Source organism: Elaeis guineensis, chromosome 1 (genome assembly GCF_000442705.2).
Source record: "Elaeis guineensis isolate ETL-2024a chromosome 1, EG11, whole genome shotgun sequence".
Taxonomy (NCBI): domain Eukaryota; kingdom Viridiplantae; phylum Streptophyta; class Magnoliopsida; order Arecales; family Arecaceae; genus Elaeis; species Elaeis guineensis.
Window position 1 is genome coordinate 122013094 of NC_025993.2, and position 21447 is coordinate 122034540.

Consider the following 21447-nt stretch of genomic DNA (forward strand, 5'->3'; position numbering starts at 1 on the left):
AATAATTCATTAATTTAATTATAAGCTTTTAGTGCGGAGCTGAGAGAAGCTCCAGCGAGATCGAGCGGCGCTCGCTCGTCCTCTCACTACTTCGCAACCCCCATTTCGATTCGAAGCCCTCAAAACCCTAAGAAAAATGTCGGTCTCCGATCGAAACCCTCTATTGATTCCGCAGAGAAACCCCAATCGCCAGATTCGGCGCTGCCTCCTCCTCCTCCCTGCCGCCGCCGCCGTCCTCTTCCTCCTCTCCACCAGAACCTCCTCCGCCGCGGGGGCGACGGAGGGAACCATGGTTACCTCCTCAGATCCGTACTTGGCCAGGCTTCCTCGCATCCGGCGATCGGTCCTTGCTGTCCGATCGGACCCCCTCCGGGAGCGCGCGAACCTGATCCGCAAGCAAGCCGGCGACCACGCGGCCCTCGCGGCGGCGTACGCCTCGTATGCTCGCAAGCTCAAGCTGGAGAACTCGAAGCAGGTGCGTCTCTTCGCGGAGGTCAGCCGGAACTTCTCCGCCCTCCTTGCCTCCGCCCGGCCCCTCCTCGACCCCGCCACCCCGCTCGATGACTCCTCCCTCCGCCACTTCGAGCACGAGGTTAAGGACCGCATCCGCGCCGCCCGGCAACTTATCACCGACGCCAAGGACGCCTTCGACAACCAGCTCAAGATCCAGAAGCTCAAAGACACCATCTTTGCCGTCAACGAGCAGCTCTCCAAGGCCAAGAAGCAGGGCGCCTTCTCCAGCCTTATCGCCGCCAAATCCATCCCCAAGAGCCTCCACTGCCTCGCAATGCGCCTCATGGAGGAGCGCATCGCCCACCCTGACCGCTACGCCGATCCCCCCTCCCCTCCCCCCGAGCTCGACGACCCCCGCCTCTATCACTACGCTATCTTCTCCGACAACGTCCTCGCCGCCTCCGTCGTTGTCAACTCTGCCGTCCGCAATGCCAAGGAGCCCTGGAAGCATGTCTTCCATGTCGTCACCGACCGCATGAACCTTGGTGCCATGCAGGTCATGTTCCGCCTCAAGGACTACAATGGCGCCCACATCGAGGTCAAGGCCGTCGAGGACTATAAGTTCCTCAACTCCTCCTACGTGCCTGTCCTCCGCCAGCTCGAGTCTGCCAACCTTCAAAGGTTCTACTTTGAGAACAAGCTCGAGAACGCCACCAAGGACACCACCAACATGAAGTTCAGGAACCCCAAATACTTGTCTATGCTCAATCATCTGAGGTTCTACTTGCCAGAGATGTACCCGAAGCTCCACCGGATTCTGTTCTTGGACGACGATGTGGTGGTGCAGCGGGACCTCACAGGGCTGTGGAAGATCGATATGGATGGGAAGGTGAATGGGGCGGTGGAGACGTGCTTTGGGTCGTTCCACCGGTATGCGCAGTACATGAACTTCTCGCACCCATTGATCAAGGCGAGGTTCAATCCAAAGGCTTGCGGTTGGGCGTATGGGATGAACTTCTTCGATCTTGATGCATGGAGGAGGGAGAAGTGTACTGAGCAGTACCATTACTGGCAGAATTTGGTGAGTTGCTATCTTCTTTTTTGGTTGCCTTTTGGTGAATTTTCTTATTTTAGGATTGAGTTGTGGCTATATATGTGCTTTCTATTATAGATCTTGCTTATTTTTCTTCCGAGATGGTAAAAACTAAAGCATGAGCTTGATGTCAAAGCTTGTATTTTTCTATCTGGAATGTGTTATTTTTGCTAGCTTACTTGCAGTGTGATGGTAAATTGGGTTAGACTGATAAGTGACTCCTGTTTGGGATTTAATCAACAGTTTAGTGAGTTGCAAGAATATGATTATGTTAATTTCGACATGCTTTATGTTTTTATATAACAGGGATTATACATAAAAAAAATTGCCCACAGAAATTTTCTAGCTTAAAGAATTTGGATATAATTCTTGATTAATGATTTATTATAAGACCAAGAAAAAGTCAATGTTTATTAAAAAGAGCACATAAATTAATGTTTGAGTTAGTCCACCAAGACACAGATGTATGGAACTTATATTTTCCTGAGACATCGGTTCTCTTCCAGGTGAGACATTGTGTTTTCTTAATTGATGCATATCAAGACATGCTCCATTTTATGTATTCCACTGCCAATTGAGATTGAACCATAATGTTGTTCATGAAAAATCTTCTTGATCATGTTATTCTTCATGTGGTCCCTTACTGTTGTATTGCATTTCCTATGTGGATAATCTGGGGGTGCTTTGAAATTATTGCAGAATGAGAACCGAACCTTGTGGAAATTGGGAACCCTGCCACCAGGCTTGATCACATTTTACTCAACAACAAAACCCTTGGACAAATCTTGGCATGTGCTTGGGCTTGGATATAATCCAAGCATAAGCATGGAAGAGATAAAGAATGCTGCTGTCGTCCATTTCAATGGCAATATGAAACCCTGGCTAGATATTGCCATGAACCAGTTCCGACACCTCTGGACAAAGTATGTGGACTATGATATGGAGTTCATCCACCAATGCAATTTTGCATCATAAAGGAGAATGTGCATAAGCCAAAGCATCTATGAGAATCAGCGAAGTATGGGAACAATTATCACAATTCAACAACCTGTATGTGTTGTTGAGGTTTTGTTGCAGTCCTTAAATGACTGGATGCTCTTATTCTTATTCATCACACTTAGGCATGTTAAAGTTTCTCTCCAATTGTAATATTTCATCTTTCCATTTAAAAATATTGTGCCTTGTCCACATGCATCTAGTGTCATATCTTTGACTTGCTAATCTGATAACATTTTCAAAAAAGGTCTCTTGCCCTTAGATTTGTAACATACTGAAGAAATAATATGATGTTCTAATTTAGCTATCTTGCGACATTTTGCATTTCTCTGTGCATTTGTTGGTAGTGGTACTTGGAAATGCCATGACCTTATTATCAGTGTGTATTTTGTTCTTAATGGTGTTGTTTCTCTTCATAATGTCGATTATAAAAGTCGTTATACATATTTTATTTCCACTATGTTTTAATGCATGTCAAGTATTTTTTTTCATTATGCCTGCATAATGGGTCCTTATTTGCCAAAGCTTCTATATGGCTGTAATTTTCTTGCATTAAATCATATACTTTGTTATTGATTATGAATATTTATGGGTTTCCAACCTAGTGTATCTTGTAGTCAAATTCTGGTGGCAATGAAAAGCTAAATTATTATGGGTAATGATGAATGCATGCTTGTGCACCCCGGAAAAAGGTAAAAGCTTAACTATGCTTCGAAATTCCTCAAGCAAAGTTGAGATTCTTGGATAATCATGGATCTCTCACTGCATGCACGTAAAAATCCATTCAATGCACAAAACCAATCGGAATGGCATAACACAAAATTTATAAACTAAAATTTATTATTTCCTATTTTTCTGGAGTTATATTGTTCATGAATTTTATTATTCATGGCCTTTGTTCAATGCACCTTGTGAGTCACACAAGAATTTACAATCTGTTAGATTAAAAATTTTGGCCAAATCATGTGGAATCAGAGGGAAAAGGGAAAAGGAAAAAAAAAAAACACCTGAGATTTAATTGAAGATATAACATACTATTCAGTTGATGTTCGTAATTTTATTAGTAAGACTTAGTGCTGTGTATTCAAGAGCACTTTGAAATTTTCAGTGATTCTCCTAGTAATAAGCACTATGTGAAGAATTCTGTAACATTCAACAAGCTAAGGTGATCAGTAATTTAATCATGAGAGTGTGTCTGGACAATTCAGTTTATTTTGGTGCAAATCTTCTAGAGGTCTATATTCCTAAGAGTTGAAGGTTTCCAGCGGAAGGTCTGGATCATAAATGTTTTTACCTTCCTTCACTTTGCAAAAAGTTGGAAAATTAGAATATTAAAATATTTATTATATTTTTATTCTTTAATGAATGGCATTAGGCTTTATTATTGAAAATTAAAATTGTAGCACAAAAGAAGTGGACTTTTTATTTGTTTGAGGAAAGAGAGATGATTTCATTGATGAAACTTAATATTTGGTACAACAAAAAGGATGGTTAATTGGGACATAAGAAGACAGGCCTTTGATCCCAATATACAGTACAAAAACATGGATATGACATTAAAATCTGGAAGATGACATGACTCCTTAGTTAGAGATCTTGAAAGTTAATCATCAGCTGCTAGAAAAGCATGTACATGTTCCACTCTAATATGGTTGCAGGATTTTGATGAGAGCCTTTTCATGAATGTGTTGTGAATATTCTGTGTGTCAGGACCTTATCTAGCCCTGTCTTATCTATCTCCACTAACTCATGACCAAGGCTATACCCTACAAGTGAAAAAACAGAAAGGATTGACTCCTTCTTGTAGGCCTTGACCTGACTCTGCTAATAATACAACAGAAGTCACTCATGTGTCTATTTCGTAACATAGGAAATTTTGCTAAACTAAAAAAAGACCTGATCACAGAACTTTGAACTCATAAAATAGTATGCATTTGCCAATATGATCTGGTAGTTTTGAACCTGTGGAGAATGGATATAATCATGGGCCTCAACGAAACCAATCTGGACATACATGCTGTGTCTTAGTTCATTCTCGACAAGAAGACATGATGATGCAGCAGATAGTATTGGGTTGTAAAGCTCAAATCAGGACTTCTGTTGGATCTTGTTTGGAATGTGAAGGAGGCTCACATTGTGGGCATGCTGTTGGCTAATAAAACAAATAAATATTTAGAAATTAGGCTTTTCTTTTTTATTGGGAGGGGTTGTGGGAGAGGTGTCAAGCAGTTGTTTGATCACAAGAGATTCTTTTTTTTTTTTTTTTCACTTTTTTGTTAACAGTAACAAACATCAATGAAGTCATTTTTGTGACCAATTATTTACAGATTGGTTTCAGTTTCAGTCCTCTAGACAGGGTTTTGGTTTTGGTCCCCTAGGTAGAGTTATGGTTTCGACAATTTTGGCAGTTTTACATTTGGTCAAAATAGTCAACCTAAAAGATTAACAATTATAAAATCAAGAAAGGTTATTTCACTTTATTGATTGTATATATTTATTTAGGGTTATTATTTGTGACTATGGTAGTTCAACTTGAAACTAAAGTTACTAAATTGTTTTGAAACTTGATGAATTAGATATCTTATATTACTTTCTAATTTTTATAATTATCTTATACTTTCTCTAATTATTACAATTTCATACACAAAATTGAAAATGTCTGGTAGACCGTCTCAGATGAAACAGATCCATTTCAGCTGAAATGGATCTGTTTCGGCCAACAAACTTGTTTCTCATGGAGTGAAACTCTAATCTCAAGTAAGTTTGCACAGTTTAAAACCCATCCCTTGTTTTCCACAAAACCTTATTCTTCCAACAAACCTTAATATGTACAAATCCTAGGTTATAAATCCTAATATTTGCCCCATTAACCCTAAATTTAAAGTTTGAGCATTGTACACAACCATTACCATCGACCCTTGTCCCAACTCCTAACTAGTTGGGGGTGGCTCTAAGAATCCTTTTTTGGCACCATTCCTACTAAGAGCTACTAGCTGTATCATTACAAGCTTTTCTAAGTCTATACTCACGACTTCCATCCATGAGAGCTTATGTGTTTCCCTCCATTTTCTAAGTCTAATATGGAATCAGGAACATCTTACTCTCTGTTTTAGATATTGTTCCACACTTTTTCTGTCCCAAGTCTGGGTAAAAATATGGTTGGAGGCTTGATAATAGGTTGACATTCCATTAAGTCCTGTATGTCATCATAAATAGTCCCATGAGTTGCTTTCCTTGCCCGTGGTTGATCAAAAGCTGCCAAGGCTCATTTTAAGCTCTGTCATGAAAAGGAATTAGATTGGGTGAGCTAGGCGTTTTTCAAGGTGTTCTGAAGCTTTGTCCCACTGGTTGTATAATCTGAAGAGTTTGGGAGGCAATTATATGTTCCTAAATGTTGCATTCTTGTTGCTAGAAACTAAATTGATAACATTTACAAGCATATATATGACTCTGAAGGCTGAGCACCTTTAATCAGAATGTATCTGCTCTATATAAATGCAATGTGAGTTCAATCTTATCTAAACAGCTTAGTTGAGCTTGAGCCCTTTTAAATGTTCGAATTGGACTGGTATCACTTGAAACACCTGATGTTTGAGCATTGGTGACCTCTAGAGTTTGGCGTGGAAAAGCCTACTAACACTTTTTTCAGTATTAGGTTTTGTCCATTGCCCCCTCCAAGGGTATCATTTTCTACTGTAGTTGATTTGCCTCTAAAACTTCTATGTTGTATAAATGTTAGTGCTGTTAAATATATCATCTACATGTAATTAGGAAAATAGGCCTTAAAACTTGCTTCATTCTCCATTATTGGGTTGAGGAAGTCTTTAACTCATCTTGCAAGACAGACCAAATAGTGCACGGGTTTCAGTAACTTTAAGTTGCTTCCAAGTGAAGTTATTTGGTTGATTTGAACTAAAGTAAGGTATAATTTGCCTTTTGTAGGTTTAAGAGATGTAGGTGAGATCTGCAAAACCAGTACCGAGAATTATACCGGTACATTACCGGTTCGGTAGGTCTGGTTGATACGGTCGACATCGGTTGTTTGCATCCATAGCAATACAGGCTCTCGACACTTTTTCTTACTCACTGCCATGTTACTGCTCGAAATTGGCAGTATGGAGCGGTGCTACTCGATTCAGATCAGTACGGACCAGTTTGGATCATATACCAAACCAAATCTTGGTACTTTACCAGTAAGTCACCGTAAGGCCAATACAAGGGTTAATACGATAGATCTTGGATGTAGGTCTACAAAATGCCATCTCCAGTGCCACTGTGTTTTATTTTGAATAAGAAGCTAGGTACATGAACCACTAGTCTAAGGAATAGTTGATATTATTTTTCTGATAGAACCGATGCATGAATATTCTGGATGGGATTATGTTGATTCCATGAAAAATGGAGGAACATGCATGCATTAAAATGACCCTTCTCATTTGATGTTGTGGTTGAAGAATAATATGAATGATAGAGAATGTTATATGGGTATATATTAATATATATTTATATAACTAATTTATGTTCTCTGTCTTTGATGGGAGAACTTGTAATTAAAGGATCAGGCTTATCTTTGAAGATTCAAGGTATATAATCATGTATGCCTCCATAGCACTCACATGTTGTGTCAGCATTTATGTCAGTGGCTGTTTCTCCAATTAACATATTATTGCATTTCTGGACTTTCCTGTATTTTGTTTCAATAACTTTGGTAATGAAGTGAGGGATTGTTAACTTGGGTGCCCTGTGAAAACTTCATAGACCTATTTTTTGACATTGACTTGTCAGTAGTTTCTAATTCCGCCAGTAGGGCGAATTTTCGGGTAGCATTCTCGATATCTGTATGCTTTATTGGGATATTGGTGCTAGAGATTCATCATACTCTGAAGCTTGTTTATTCTGCAAATGTTGCGATTTGAAAATTTGAACGAATCTTTGGTTTCATATTTTCTCCTCCTCTTTTTTTTTTTTTTTTGTCGGTTTCTCCGGATGGATCAGACTGTTTTTGAATGGATGCATCCAACAGAGTCAGCAAACAAAATATCCCAGAGCTGGGACAGCATGGCAGCATGTCTCCCATCTGACGTCCCAGTTTGCTCAGACACAAACGCAGCCAGTTCAAGATTTTCTCAAAGGTCACAAAATGTATAGGCAAAGCAAGCCCATATCTAAAATTGTAAATAGTTGAAAGTGATTTATCTCGTGTTTTATCCTAGAACCTGCCGCCTCCACAATGAGCACGCCTGCTTGTTATCGTTTGTGGTCTGCTTCAAGAATGTCCTGAGTTCAAGTATTTTTCTCTCCGGATTAATTTATTTAAGTCTACTTAGCATTCTCTTTGAGATATATATGGATTTTGGATCCTGTAGATATTGGGATATATTGATTATCAGAACTAGGTGCAGATCTCCATTACATTTTTTTCTTTCCCTTTTTAATTTTCATGATGAATCTAATGAAGCATAGCCATCATTGAAAGAAAAAGGAAGAAAGCAAGCTGGTCATTCTCCAAGGTGATACTTGTTTAGTGTTTATAGGTTGTGTCTTTAGGCTGCATGGTAACGTAGTTCGTTTTATGTCAACATATTGATTTTTGGAATTTCCGACGTCTGGTCTGATTTTACATTCGTTGGTACTACCAAGCTACAGGTGAATCCGCTGTTAATTGATCTTTGTCATGTTTTTATTCTGAAATTGCAAAAACTTGTACATCAAAACAGGGTTAACCATTGCAATTGTGGAAACCATACTGCTCCAAATTGTCGTAGTTTTGACTCTTGTTGATAACGTTTGATATTCAGCATAGAAGAAGTTCATTGTTAGTGTTATGACTTGCGTAGAAGGTTATATTCGTTGCTATCTTTCAAACCATCTTCCCTCGAATATGGTTCAGTTGACACGCCAGTCAAAATGTTGGATATCATCACCCTAGTACTCATGAGGATGCTAGCGCTTGCCTTATATCTTGTTTGAATCAGATGTAGGCAAATTATTTCACCCATGTATTAAAATTAAATAGGATGTTTACGGATAAAATTTAACTTGATTGAAACTTGTGAATAATTTGACCGAATACACTTTAGGGTGCAGCTTCTTGATGTCAAAAAATGGGGAAATTGATGTCAAATATACTACAGACTATTTTCTCTAAGTTTTTCTTGGGAAAGGTGGGTGTATAGAGAAAATTTTGGAGAAAATCCTAAGGCTCCTAGGCACGTAATCGCTATCTTTAAATTATTATTTATCCCCACTTGAAAGAATTTATTAACGGGTTTAAAGCAAATATACTCTCAGGAAACAAAGAAATCTTTCGGCTTCTGCAGATAGCAATTATAAAGAATCTCCTACACCTATCTAATTTAGAAGCTAAGGAAGAATCAAGGTTTTAAGATGGAAGGAAGAGGATTAATCGATTGCTGTTTTTGGTTATAGGGCTCTAAATTTATAGAGTTCGAATAGAAGCAAAGACATCTTTTCTGAATATATAATTTATTTTTTTTTAATATGCAACTTTTAATCCAAAAACACATAACCTTTCAATCATAGAAATGTGTTTCTTCAATTTAAACTGAATTATAATGCCACATCTTGTTTTATAATGATGAAACAGTTGTAAATACGTGACTCTTCAGTTTAAATTAGAGTCTAATACCAAAAATTATCTTACTATGGTGAAACCTCTTTGAGAGAAGTCTATCCGATAGAGATATTTTTTTCAATAAAACTCTTCAAAAAATAATCATAAACATCCATTAGTTCTTTTTTTTTTCTCTACTTTTATTTATTTATTTTTGAGAGAAGACCATATGACACCGTTAGCCTTTCCTTTTCTTTCTTCTTTCTTTAATTAAATATTACAATCTCTCCAACATTCCCCCACTAGATTGTAATATTAATTTTTTTTACTTTCTAATAACCCAATCATGCATACATGAAGATATCTTTCGATTTAAACTTCCAATTAGTGTAAAACTTTCAAAGTCCAGTTTTGATGGCTATTCCCTTAAAACAAAACTTTGATGTTAAAATCAGAAAAACCCACACACAATCATGTCCAGTTTTGATGAGAGATTTTTAAGTTGCTTTACCACTATTATGGCCATGTGCTTATTTTGGTTTCATGAATATTTAAAAGAGTTAAAATCCTTAAATTTTTGTTAAAAGTGGCACGATTTGTATATCCATATAGGTTGAATCCCTTAAAAGGTCCCTGCTACTTCGGATACATTGATTGGATTTCATTAAGAGAATAACTCATCCTCTCAATTTTGTAGCAATCAGTACAAATTTCTTTCTTGGGACTAACATAACTTCCAATGCCATCTCAATCATATATCGGTAACTTGTTATTATTCTTTAAATATTAGAACTAGTTTTTGCTAGAACATGATTGGGTTACCATTACTGGTGACGATAAAAAAGGGTTTTAAGCCCATCCTAAGGTTTCCATTTTGTCTTGTTTGATTTACCCTCTGAGGTGGTTAAACAGGCAGTTCTTGCAAAGGAACCTTGATCTCTTGTAGGGCAAGTGATGGCTCTGGAAAGTTGGAGACCCAACTTCCGACTGGGGAGAGACTCTATAACGAAAGCCAGATTTTGGATCTAGCTGCCAGATGTACCACTAGAGTTATGGGAAAAGGATAAAATTATGAAGATAGCTTCATGGGTTGGAGTTCCTTTATTCTTGGATGTAGAGGTGTAAGTGGATTGGAGAAAATTCAAAGTCTAAACCGATCTAAATGGAACTAGAGGATTGGATTGGATTTTTGGACTTTGATTTTGGATTTGGAGTCAATTTTTAAAAATTTTGGACTTTGGACTTTGGATTTGGATTTAATGTTATAAAATCCAAATCTAATCCAAAGTTCAAACTATGGGTCCAAACCAAATCCAATCCATTCTTCTAGTTTGGACTTTTGGATTTTACATATATGTATGTGTGTGTTTCAAGTTAAGCTTCTTTTAAATGTTATGGAATTTATTATATTTTGGCGATATAGTTTTTCTTGAAAATCTAGAATTTATGTTTTTGATATGATGCTATTATAGCATGACTTGTTGAGATCCTTGGTATTGAAATTTATATTTTTTATTTTTTATCTATTGCTATTATAATATTAGTTGTTAGATATAGGGTGATATTGTAAAGTACCTATGAGTCGTATATGTTTTGAATTCATATAACTTGTTTTTGAATTACGATCCAAATTGCAGTCTAATATATGTAAAAGTCCAAAAATCCAGTCCAATCCAATTCGAACTTTTCGGACTGGATTAGATTGGACTAGTTGAATATTCAATTCGAACTTTTCGGACTGGATTGGATTTGACTAGTAGAGTATTGAGTTCGATTTTGGAGCCAAAATTTCAAGTCCAAAATATTTCATATTCGAGTTGGATTTGGATATAATCCAATCCAATCCAGTCCATTTACATCCGGATCTAGATGAGTGGACGGAGACATTGGTTAGGATAGGCTTTGCTAGAGTGTGTATCTTGGTAGATATTTCTAAACCCATTTGCCCTAGGGCCAACATTTGTGTTGAGGACAACACAGTCTGGCAACAATTTATATATGAGGAACTATCAGAAATATACTACACTTGTGGAAAAATTGGTTGTGGAGGGGTTGAAGGGGCATGTTCTAGGGTGCAAGATGCGAAGCTAAACCTTTATATGGATCCTAGATCAGGGCAACCAAAGTTTCAATTTCAAATATCATATCTATTGCTAATCTAAAATCATCATCAGAACCAACAAAATAGCAATCACAAGGTGATTGGTAGCAGCCAAAGAAAATATTCAAGAAAAGCTCTAATAACTTAGCCTCTACCCAAGTACCCACACAAGGTGCTTCTACTTCTAGATTTAATCCCTTAAACTTGGATGAGGAAGCTAATAGTGAAACATAGAAGATGGATACAAAAGCTATTTCTCCAGATAGAGCTTACCCTTCTCCCAAAGAAAAGAGAAAAAGGTCTCCAACTAAGTCTACTAAGCAAACATCTTCTTCGAGTTCAAAATCACCCCCACAAACAAAGGTGCTAATTTTGGAAGATCAGGCTCAGGAGGAGGCAGTATCAAAAGCAATAGTACCATCTCCCTCCATTCAAAGAAAGAAGGTATCAGTTTTGCATAATCAAAAGGCTATCTAGCAACCAGTTGAAGATGCTATTAAGATGTCATCAATAGTTTTAGCAGGGTTGGAGATTGTACCTGCACTGCCAAATACTGGTAATATTTTTCTAACCCATGAAGTATGTGTTCAAAGGTTGCATTCGGCTTTATATCAGGCTTCTCACCCAGGGTGGGAAAAGTCTCCTTCCAACCCATTGTCTTCCAATAAATCATCCAACCAGGAAGGAATTTGGCCGTTTGAGGGACTCAATAAAGGGGATTTGGAAGAACACATCTCTGTAACTCAAAACCAATGAAACTTTGACTTTAGAATTGTAGAGGTGCAACCAAACCCTCCTTTATTAATTAAACCAAGACTCTTATTCACAAACATTATCCGTCTATTTGCTGTTTCTTGAAAACTAGACTTTCTAAAATTGCTTTATCTAGAATTATCAAAATCATGGGCTCCAGGTGGGACATCTACATGGTGCCTTCAGTGGGACTTTCAGGGGGAATAATTATATGTTGGAGGAAGGACATGATAAAATGCTCTTTCTTTCATACAGATAGATAGATTATTTTTGGTGTCATAACACCACTGATGGGCTCTTCATGGGTAGTGGGTATTGTATATGAAAGTACCAATGAATTAGATCCTCGTAGACTTTGGGATGCGGCTACTACAGTATCCAATTTGAAGTTACCTTTTTTTCTAATAGAAGATTTTAATTGTATTCTCTCCTCTAAGGATAAAAAAGGTGGTAGACCTTTTACCATAAATCGTGTGATTTGTAAGTTTCATACATTCCTAAGGAGGACTCATTGATTTGGGATTTCATGGGTCCCAATTCACTTGGTGTAACAATCAGAGTGGACTTGCTAAGGTATGGGAAAGAATTGATAGAGTCTTTGCTTTTGAAAGTTGGCTTGATCTATTTTCTGAAGCAACTATCCAACACCAAGCCCGATATGTCTCTGATCATTATCCTATTCTTCTCTCAATGGACACCTAGGTGTTCAGAGGTCCTCTCCTATTTCGGTTTAAAAAGTTTAGGCTTCATTATCATGGTATACAATAAGTAGTTCAACAAGCTTGGTAGTGTCAGGAGCATCATTCTCTAGCTATCAGACTCACAAGACTATTGCAAAATACTAAAATTGCCCTTAAACAATGGAAAAGGACTATTAGGCACTTGTTCAAAATGGGGCAGTAGCTTAATCAAAAAATCCAGCAATTACAGATCTTAGAAACCTCTCTTGAAGGACTTCCGGATAACTTTTTTAATCATCTTATAGCTCTTTTATGATAATTCCATCAAAACCTCCTTAGGCAGGAGATTTTGTGGAAACAAAAGTCTCGGACCACATGATTAAAGGAGGGAGATGCTAATACTAGATATTTTCATAGATCTACCATTTTTCGGAGAAGAATTAATCATATCACAAAACTAAAAGATAATCTAGGGCAGGTAGTGGATGATCCGATCTTAATTACTTAAATTCTTCTTTATCATTTTCAGTAACGATGAGAGGCGGCTCCTGCACTACCGATATTTGATACCTCTATGGTTTATCCTCAAATCACATTAGAGCAGAATGATGCTTTACTTCAAGATGTAGATGAAAGTGAAATCATTGAGGTCGTTCATAGTATACACCCAAATAAGGCCCCTAGTCTTGATGGTTTCTGACATTGTTCTACCAACAATTTTAGCATATTATTAAGAAGGATGTTGTCAAAGTAATCTAATTTTGCTTTAAAATAATGAAGCTACCCATAGATTGGAAGAAAATATTTATAACATTGATCCTGAAGATACTTAACCCGGGGAAAGCTGAGGAATTCAGACCCATCAGTTTGTGTATTACCGCATACAAGATAATAGCCAAAATAATTATCAACAAATTAAAGCCAATTCTCCCTTCGATCATTTCATTAGAATAAGGGGCCTTCATCCAAGATAGGCATATTTCAAATCAGATTCTTCTTAGTCAGAAAATCATGCACTCTCTCCATTGCGCTCTGTGTTCTCGTAGTCTGATGATGATTAAATTAGACATGGAGAAGGCCTACGATAAAGTACATTGGGCTTTTCTTTTTCAAATAATGGCACAATTTGGGTTCAATGAAAGGTTTATTAGACTGATCAAAAAAATCATGTATAATACTACTTGTGCTTTGCTGATCAACAGATCTCTATCTAATTGGTTTCCTCTATCTCGAGGCCTCAAGCAGGGCTGTCCTCTTTCTCCTTATCTGTTTATCTTATGTTCTGAGGTGTTCTTCAGATTTTTCTATCAAGCTATTCATTGTCATCTATTGAGAGCATACAAGCCCTCTCATGATGATCCTTGTCTCACATCTTTTTTGCAGATGATTGCCTTTTAATCACACGAGCAACAACTAGAGGCTGTATTTCACTAATGGCGATCATTGAGACCTGCTGTGATTTATCATGTCAGACTATTAATGTAAACAAATCTCATATAACTTTTAGTCTGTCAACCCCACATTCTATAAGAAATCAAATCAAGATAATTTTCCATGTTCAGGAGATAAGGTCTAGTTGGAAGTACCTTGGAGTTCCTCTATCTGGTGATCGGCTTAAGGCTATGGAGCTTAATTATTTAGTTGATAAAGTGAGTAGTTGTATTACCAGCTAGAAATAGAGTCTCTCCTTTGTTAGAAGAATTAATTTGGTCCAATCAATATTGTCTTCTATACCTGTTTATAGCCTATTATCTACTTCAGTGCCCATATCCACTATTAAGTGACTTGAGAAAGATTTTCGGACTTTTTTATGGGGACATGATACAAATTATAGTGGTCTCCATCTTATCTCTTGGAACCAGATATGTAAATCCAAAGTGGCTGGAGGGCTTGAAATTGTGGATCTTCATACTAAGTGTAAAGCATTTATATGTAAACTTGCCATCCAGCTCATCCTTCATCCGGAGTCCTTATGAGCTAAACTGGTATATGTGGAATATCATTTCTCAGGCAATTGGTTTGATTATTAAGCCCTAAAAAAATATTCTTAAATTTGGAGGGACATATCCAAAAATGGTTTATTAGTTCAACCTTATTTTATATGGATGGTGGATAATGGTAATCAAGTTAACCTTCTTTGAGACCCTTGGATAAATTCTATTCCTCTATCTAAATGGCCAACTTTGTTCAATATTGACATGACTGGATTGGACTTACTAATCTGGAAGTTTATAAATAATGATCATTCTTGGAATCTATCTAAATTAGTTGACTTATTCCCCATGGAGATGCAGATTTACATATCTAGAATTCCTCTAGCTCATGATGATTGGACTGATCATTTGGGTTGGGGCCATAACAAACTAACTTAAATTTCTACTAGGGATATCTATCTTTGGATCAAGCCCTATTTACCATTGGTGAATTCTCTCAATTTTTCACAAATCTAAAAGCTTAAAGTTCCCATGAGACTCAAAGCTTTTCTATGGAAACTATTTTGGGGTTGCTTACTATCTAAAAAATTGCTGCATAATTGGAGAATGTTGGCTTCCTTGGATATCTGTTGTGACATATGTCCCTCTATAGTAGAGGATATAGTGCATATCCTTATTTTTTGTCCTTTTGCTAATGCCTATTGAAATGAACTACAATAGCTTGATTATTTTAACTTCTTACCCAATTCTTGGATGGCCTTTTTGGAGCACCTGACAATGAGCCACACTCCAATGGGGGAGAAGGTTATCTTTGCCTATGTAGCACGATTTTTTTGGGGATCAAGAAATGATAGACTCTTTCAACATGCCCACGTGCATCCAATCTTACTAACTCGAAGTGCTTTTTATTTTTAATTGACTAATCAGACTACTTTGACACACCCACCAGGGTATTGGGATAGTCCTTATATCTCTTATTTTACTCTAAATCATGATGGTGTCTCATAGCTTTCCTCTCCCCTTAGGTATATCAAAATAAACTTTGATGTAGCTGTTATGAATGATGCTACTGCATTGGCCTTTGTTATTCATGATCATACATATTGCCTACTCAAAGCTCGGGGAAGATGATTGAACCCTTTCTCAGTCCCCCAGGTCAGAACTAGTTGTGGCTTGGCTTGGTATGTCTGTTGCAGTTAATGAACTATCAGGCTACCATATCTGGTTAGAAGGGGACTCACTTACTGTAATCAGATGGATTACTAACTCAGCCAAAAATCATAATAAAAAGAATCTACTTGTAAATAATATTATCAATTGGTTGGCCAGATCTCCTAGATCTAAGATAACACATGTCCTTCAGTAAGCCAATAAGCCAATAAGCCAGCTGATTTTAAACTAGTGTTACATGGAGATGTTAACTTTTCTATTGGAGATGTTTTGCCGTCTGTATTTTTTGACCTTCCTATGGATGACTATAAGGGTGTACCATTTTTGAAAAGAAGATAATGCCATTATCTAATATAATTAACCAATACACACCTTCTATATTTTCTTTTGTAATACAGGTTTATTGTAGGAGGGTATGGTTCGGCATGTTTTGCATAATGAATAACCTCAGCAAGGCTCATGATACTTTTGGCATGATAGGTTGTACTGTATGTACATCACTCATTTCACGGAAGCTAAATCATTTTTTGAAGAGGCATATCTATTCTCTATTGCTTAGATTGATGCCTATGAGGTCTTTTCATATAAGTTGTTGCTTTTTGTATATATTATCTGTTTACCCACCAGCAGTGGTTATGCCTAGGATACTGACAATGGTTTTTCTATTTTTACCCAACTGCTTTCCTAAACTAGTTTTCCACTACAGTAGCTATTGTATGACCTCAAATGATGGTTCTAAAGTTCATGGTTCTGATGGGGTCTACAGCAGTGTTTATAGGAGGTCAATATTTAAATATATGGTGTGTAAGCTGGGTTACATTCATCATCTAGTAGAATTGGCTTCTCTTGATTGGAGATTAATCTTCTGCTATGGTTATATGTTGGGCCCTACCACTCTATAACCCATCATAACCGACTGCTTAATCGTCCCTTTGAGTTCTATTGTCCCATATGATGCTTCCCTCTTTAAACAAGCTGATGGGAGAAATTTTATATAATTTTGTAACAGACCTTGCTATTTAAATTTCTTAGCAGACAAGGGTACTCTCATAATCATACCTCATATAGGAAGATTTGGCTTTATTATTTACATTGCAGTGGTTTGAAGGTGTTATGGATCAGGCTCATTTCACATATGCTTTTTCGAAGGTCTTTATCTCTCAGTTTATTTATAATAGTTGGTTGTAACCAATTATCTCCATATTGTCTTGGAGAATGGAATTCAAAACATCCATATCATCTTCTAGTTGCTGTGGGCTAGAATTCACACTCTGGTTAGTTGACAATACTATTTTTGAACTGCTAAGTTCTTCTATATTATATTGTTGTTAACAAATACAAGCTACTGGCTCATCAATGACTTCTTCAGGATTAAAGGTCGACCACTGCTCTCATCTTAGCACACTGAAAATCTATTGATTTTTTGGACTCCTTTCTTTGGATATGTTACTATTGTATCATCATCTCTGTTTGTATTTTAATAGCAGGTGTTTTATTTTCTTTGATACCCATAAGATGTAATTATTTATACTCAGCTATACTCTTCTTACTTTCCTTTAATATAAAGCCACTGGCTCCATAGTTTATCAAGAAAAAAAAATCATACTTTTATCATATCCATTAACAAACCTTTTGTTAATGGATCTGATAGATTATTGCTTGACCTAATATATATAATAGTTACTATACAATCTACTATTAATTGTCTTATGTACTCATATCTTAAACTTGTATATCTTGACTTATCACTGCAACCTTAGATAGGGTAGCCTCACTATCACAGTGAAAGAAAATAGTTGGCATAGGTTGTGGCTACAACTTAATATCCAGTAATAATTTTTTTAGCCATTTTGCTTCTTTGCTTGCGGCTGCCAATACTACAAATTCAACCTTTATTGCAGAATGAGAGATGCAAGTTTACTTTTTAGAAGCCCAACTAACAGCTCCACCATCAAGTATAACTATCTAATTTGATATAGATTTATTATCACTTGCACTGGTAATCCAACTTGCATTTGTAGAACCTTCTAATACAATAGGATAATCACGATAGAATAACTCAAAATTCATGTGTTTTCTTTAAGTAGCCTAAAATCTTGTTAATAGCCTTCTAGTGATTTATATTAGGTTTACTAGTAAACTTTGATAATTTGCATACAAAAAATGCAATATCTAATCTGGTGCAATGCTTATTAGATTTTCAATAGTACTACCATATTCAGACTATGCCACTGCTCTACTAGGATTTTCAATTAATTTAACATTGAGATCATATGGGGTACTGCTTCCTTTATTCTAAGATATTTAAACTTTATCAATAATTTTTCAATATAATGAGATTGATTCAAAGCATAATCTCCACTATGTTTATTAACCTTAATGCATAAGATGGTATTTACTTCATTAAAATCTTTCATCTGAATTTAGAATTTAGATATTTCTCGTTCTCAGATACACCTTCTAAATTGGTCTCAAAAATTAACAAGTCATCCACATAAAGACAAATGATTACACCATAACTATCAGCAAATTTAGAATAAATGTATTTATCAGTACCATTATGTGGGAATCTATTTGACAAAATTATTGAATCAAATTTTTCATAGCATTGCTTTGAAACTTGCTTTGAACCAATAATGATTTGATCAATTTACAAACTTTCTTTTCATTTTCAGGAAGGATAAAACCTTTTGGTTGTTCTGTATAGATTTTTTCATTCAGGTCATGATTTAAGAACACTATTTTAACATCCATTTGATGAATATGCAAATTATAAATTAAAGCTAATGCAAAAATAACTCTAATAAATGTTATTCTTACTACTGGTGCATATATATCAAATAATCTATGTCTTTCTTCTATGTATATCTCTTAGCTACTAATCTATCCTTGAAAGTTTGTAAAGAATTCTCTGTATTATATTTTCTTTTAAAAACCCATGTGCATCCTATTGGTTTTGATCCTAAAGGTAAATCCACTAAATCCCACATATTGTTTAACAATATTGAATCCATATTATCATTTATTGTCTCCTTCCAAAAAGCTCATCTCTAGAGGCTATTGTCTCACTATAAGTGTTTAGATTATTTTTAATGTGTAGCAATATGGGTATCTTATTGAGCACAGTACTTCTACTTTCTTCAATTAGGGAGACTATAGATTGAGAAGAAATAAAAATTTGGACCTAAATTCTTATCTTTCCTCATTCTTTGACTTCTCCTTGGTTCAATAGTAATGTTATTATCCTTTCTTTTATTTTCTTGATCCCTAGACCCCTCAGAAAATAAATCTTGTGGTTGTGCTTGTGAATTTTCTATAGTAGAAGTAAACTCAATTATTGTATTTTTTATAGTATCTATTATTTCAATAATAACATTAGACTCTAAGTCTAATAATCTATAAGTTTTAAATTTTTGAGCATATCCTACACACATACTCTTTATTGCTTTTGGTTCCAACTTAGTTTTCTTTGGATCTAGAACTCTATAAAAAGTCAACCACCCCCACACTTTAAGATAGTCTAGTTTTGATTTTTTTTCCTTTCTTATATCTATATGGAGAAACCTTTATTTTCTTCAATGAAATTCTGTTATGAATATGACAAGCAACTAGTAAAGCCTCCCCTCATAAATTAAAAGATAATTTGGTATTTTAAATCATTAAATCAACTATATTCACTAAGGTATGATCTTTTCTTTCTATCAATCCATTTTGTTATGGAGTATAAAATACTAAATTCTGATGTATTATACCTTATTCCTCATAAAAGACGTCAAAATTTAGTAGAAAAATATTCTCCACCTCTATCACTATGCAGGATCTTAATTTTTTTTTTATTTTTAATTTTTAACTTCTGCTTTATAATGTTTGAACATATTAAAATATTCAGCTTTATTCCCTATTAAATACACATAGGTATATCTAGGCATCATCTATAAATGTTATAAAGTATCGCTTGCCACCTCTTATGAGAACTCCATTTAATTCATAAATATCAGAATATACCAAATCTAATATTTATGTATTTCTTTCTATTTTAGGAAAAGATTTCTTGGTGATCTTTGCTTAAATGCATATTTCACACTTATCATTACCATCATTATGTCTAAAAGAAATATAACCATGCTTATGCATACATTAAAGAGACTTAAAGTTTAAATATACTAACCTAGCATGTCATGAAGAACAAGAATCCATAATGTAAGCAGAATTAGCTTTCACTTTATTAGTCTCATCAAAATTGAGTTTAAACATACCTTCACAACAATAACCCTTGCCTACAAATAGACCATTCTTAGACAAAATAACCTTATCAGACTCAAATATGGCTTTAAAGCTGTTGCCCAGCTATGCAACCCAAGAGAGGGGGGGTGAATTGAGTTTTTAAAAATTTAAACTTAACTTACAACTATGAAGAATATTTAACAATGAGCAAGATAAGTATGGAGAGTGTAATTTATGCAAGGTGTAGAAGTTGGATACAAGAATGTAAGAGGATAAAGAAATTTAAAAGGAGAGCAAGTAAGCACAACACAAACAAGAAGATTTATAGTGGTTCAGTGCCAACCTTGCACCTACATCCACTCTCAAAGCTCCTACTTGAAAATTCAAATCCACTAAATTGTATTCAATCTGAATACAGCATCGGAACCTCTGACTCTAGCTATTCCAAGCTAGAACACTTATTTCTCGGATACAAGCCAACCCAATACAACGTTGGAACCTCCAACTCTAGCTATTCCAAGCTAGAATACTTGTTTCTCGGGTACAAGCCAACCCAATACAATTCGATTCAAGATTCGGATCAACTTTTTTACATTTTGAAATCCTTCCAAAATAAAAATAACAACTCAAAAGGAGTATGACAGTTAATTGCACAGAAATACAGATGTAGCTCCTTTAATGAACAAATAAAGCTTTAAATACACTTTACACAATAAGAACGAAGCTCTTCTAATTTCTCTCAAGATGGTTGAAAACTTGAATGAGCTCTTGAGGGATTGGTGAACTTGAAATGAAAGCTTCTTTAACTTCAAGAGGGCTCTTGCTTAGGATTGAAATGAATGCTTGAAGAACCTTTTCAAAATCTTTCTCTCGTTCTTGATTCCCTCCTTTAAGTGCCTTTTATAACTTTTAAATGATGGTAGAGAGTAAACTAGATTGAAATAGAGCCGTTAGAGCACATTAAATGGGCATTAAATGCTACCAGAACGAGCAAAAAACTAACCGTTGCGAAGTTTTTCCGTCGCAGGGGTCGACTCATGGGGTCGACTCATGCACAGGGGTCGACTCATGGGGTCGACTTCTGTGGCACAGAACAGAAAATGATTTCTGTAAATTTGGCTTATACTGCAGCAGAGGTCAACTCATAGGGTCGACTCATGCACAGGGGTCGACTCATGGGGTCGACCTCTGTGGCACATAATAGAAAATGACTGTTTTGTAAGTTTGGCCTGCACTGCTGCAGAGGTCGACTCATAGGGTCGACTCATACATAGGGGTCGACTCATAGGGTGTGCTAGCCAAAAATTCAGCGTGTCGTTCAGCCTCTTTTGCCATGAGTCGACTCATGGGGTCAACTCAAATATATAAATATAATTTTTTTTCAAAATACACATCCAAAAATATTGAAATTACCTCCAATAGATTACAAATCTTCAGCTCTTACTCTTGAGGCTTCCGAATCAGAACTT

At 36.1% G+C, this 21447-nt stretch overlaps 1 protein-coding gene across 1 annotated transcript; it reads left to right on the top strand.

The window, feature by feature from the left end:
* On the top strand, positions 1–2849 carry LOC105038864 (galacturonosyltransferase 8). Its single transcript, XM_010914782.4, has 2 exons — positions 1–1534; positions 2246–2849. The coding sequence occupies exons 1-2, from the start codon at positions 137–139 to the stop codon at positions 2519–2521; spliced, it is 1674 nt and encodes a 557-aa protein (XP_010913084.1). The 5' UTR covers positions 1–136; the 3' UTR covers positions 2522–2849.
* Positions 2850–21447: the final 18598 nt, after the last annotated feature.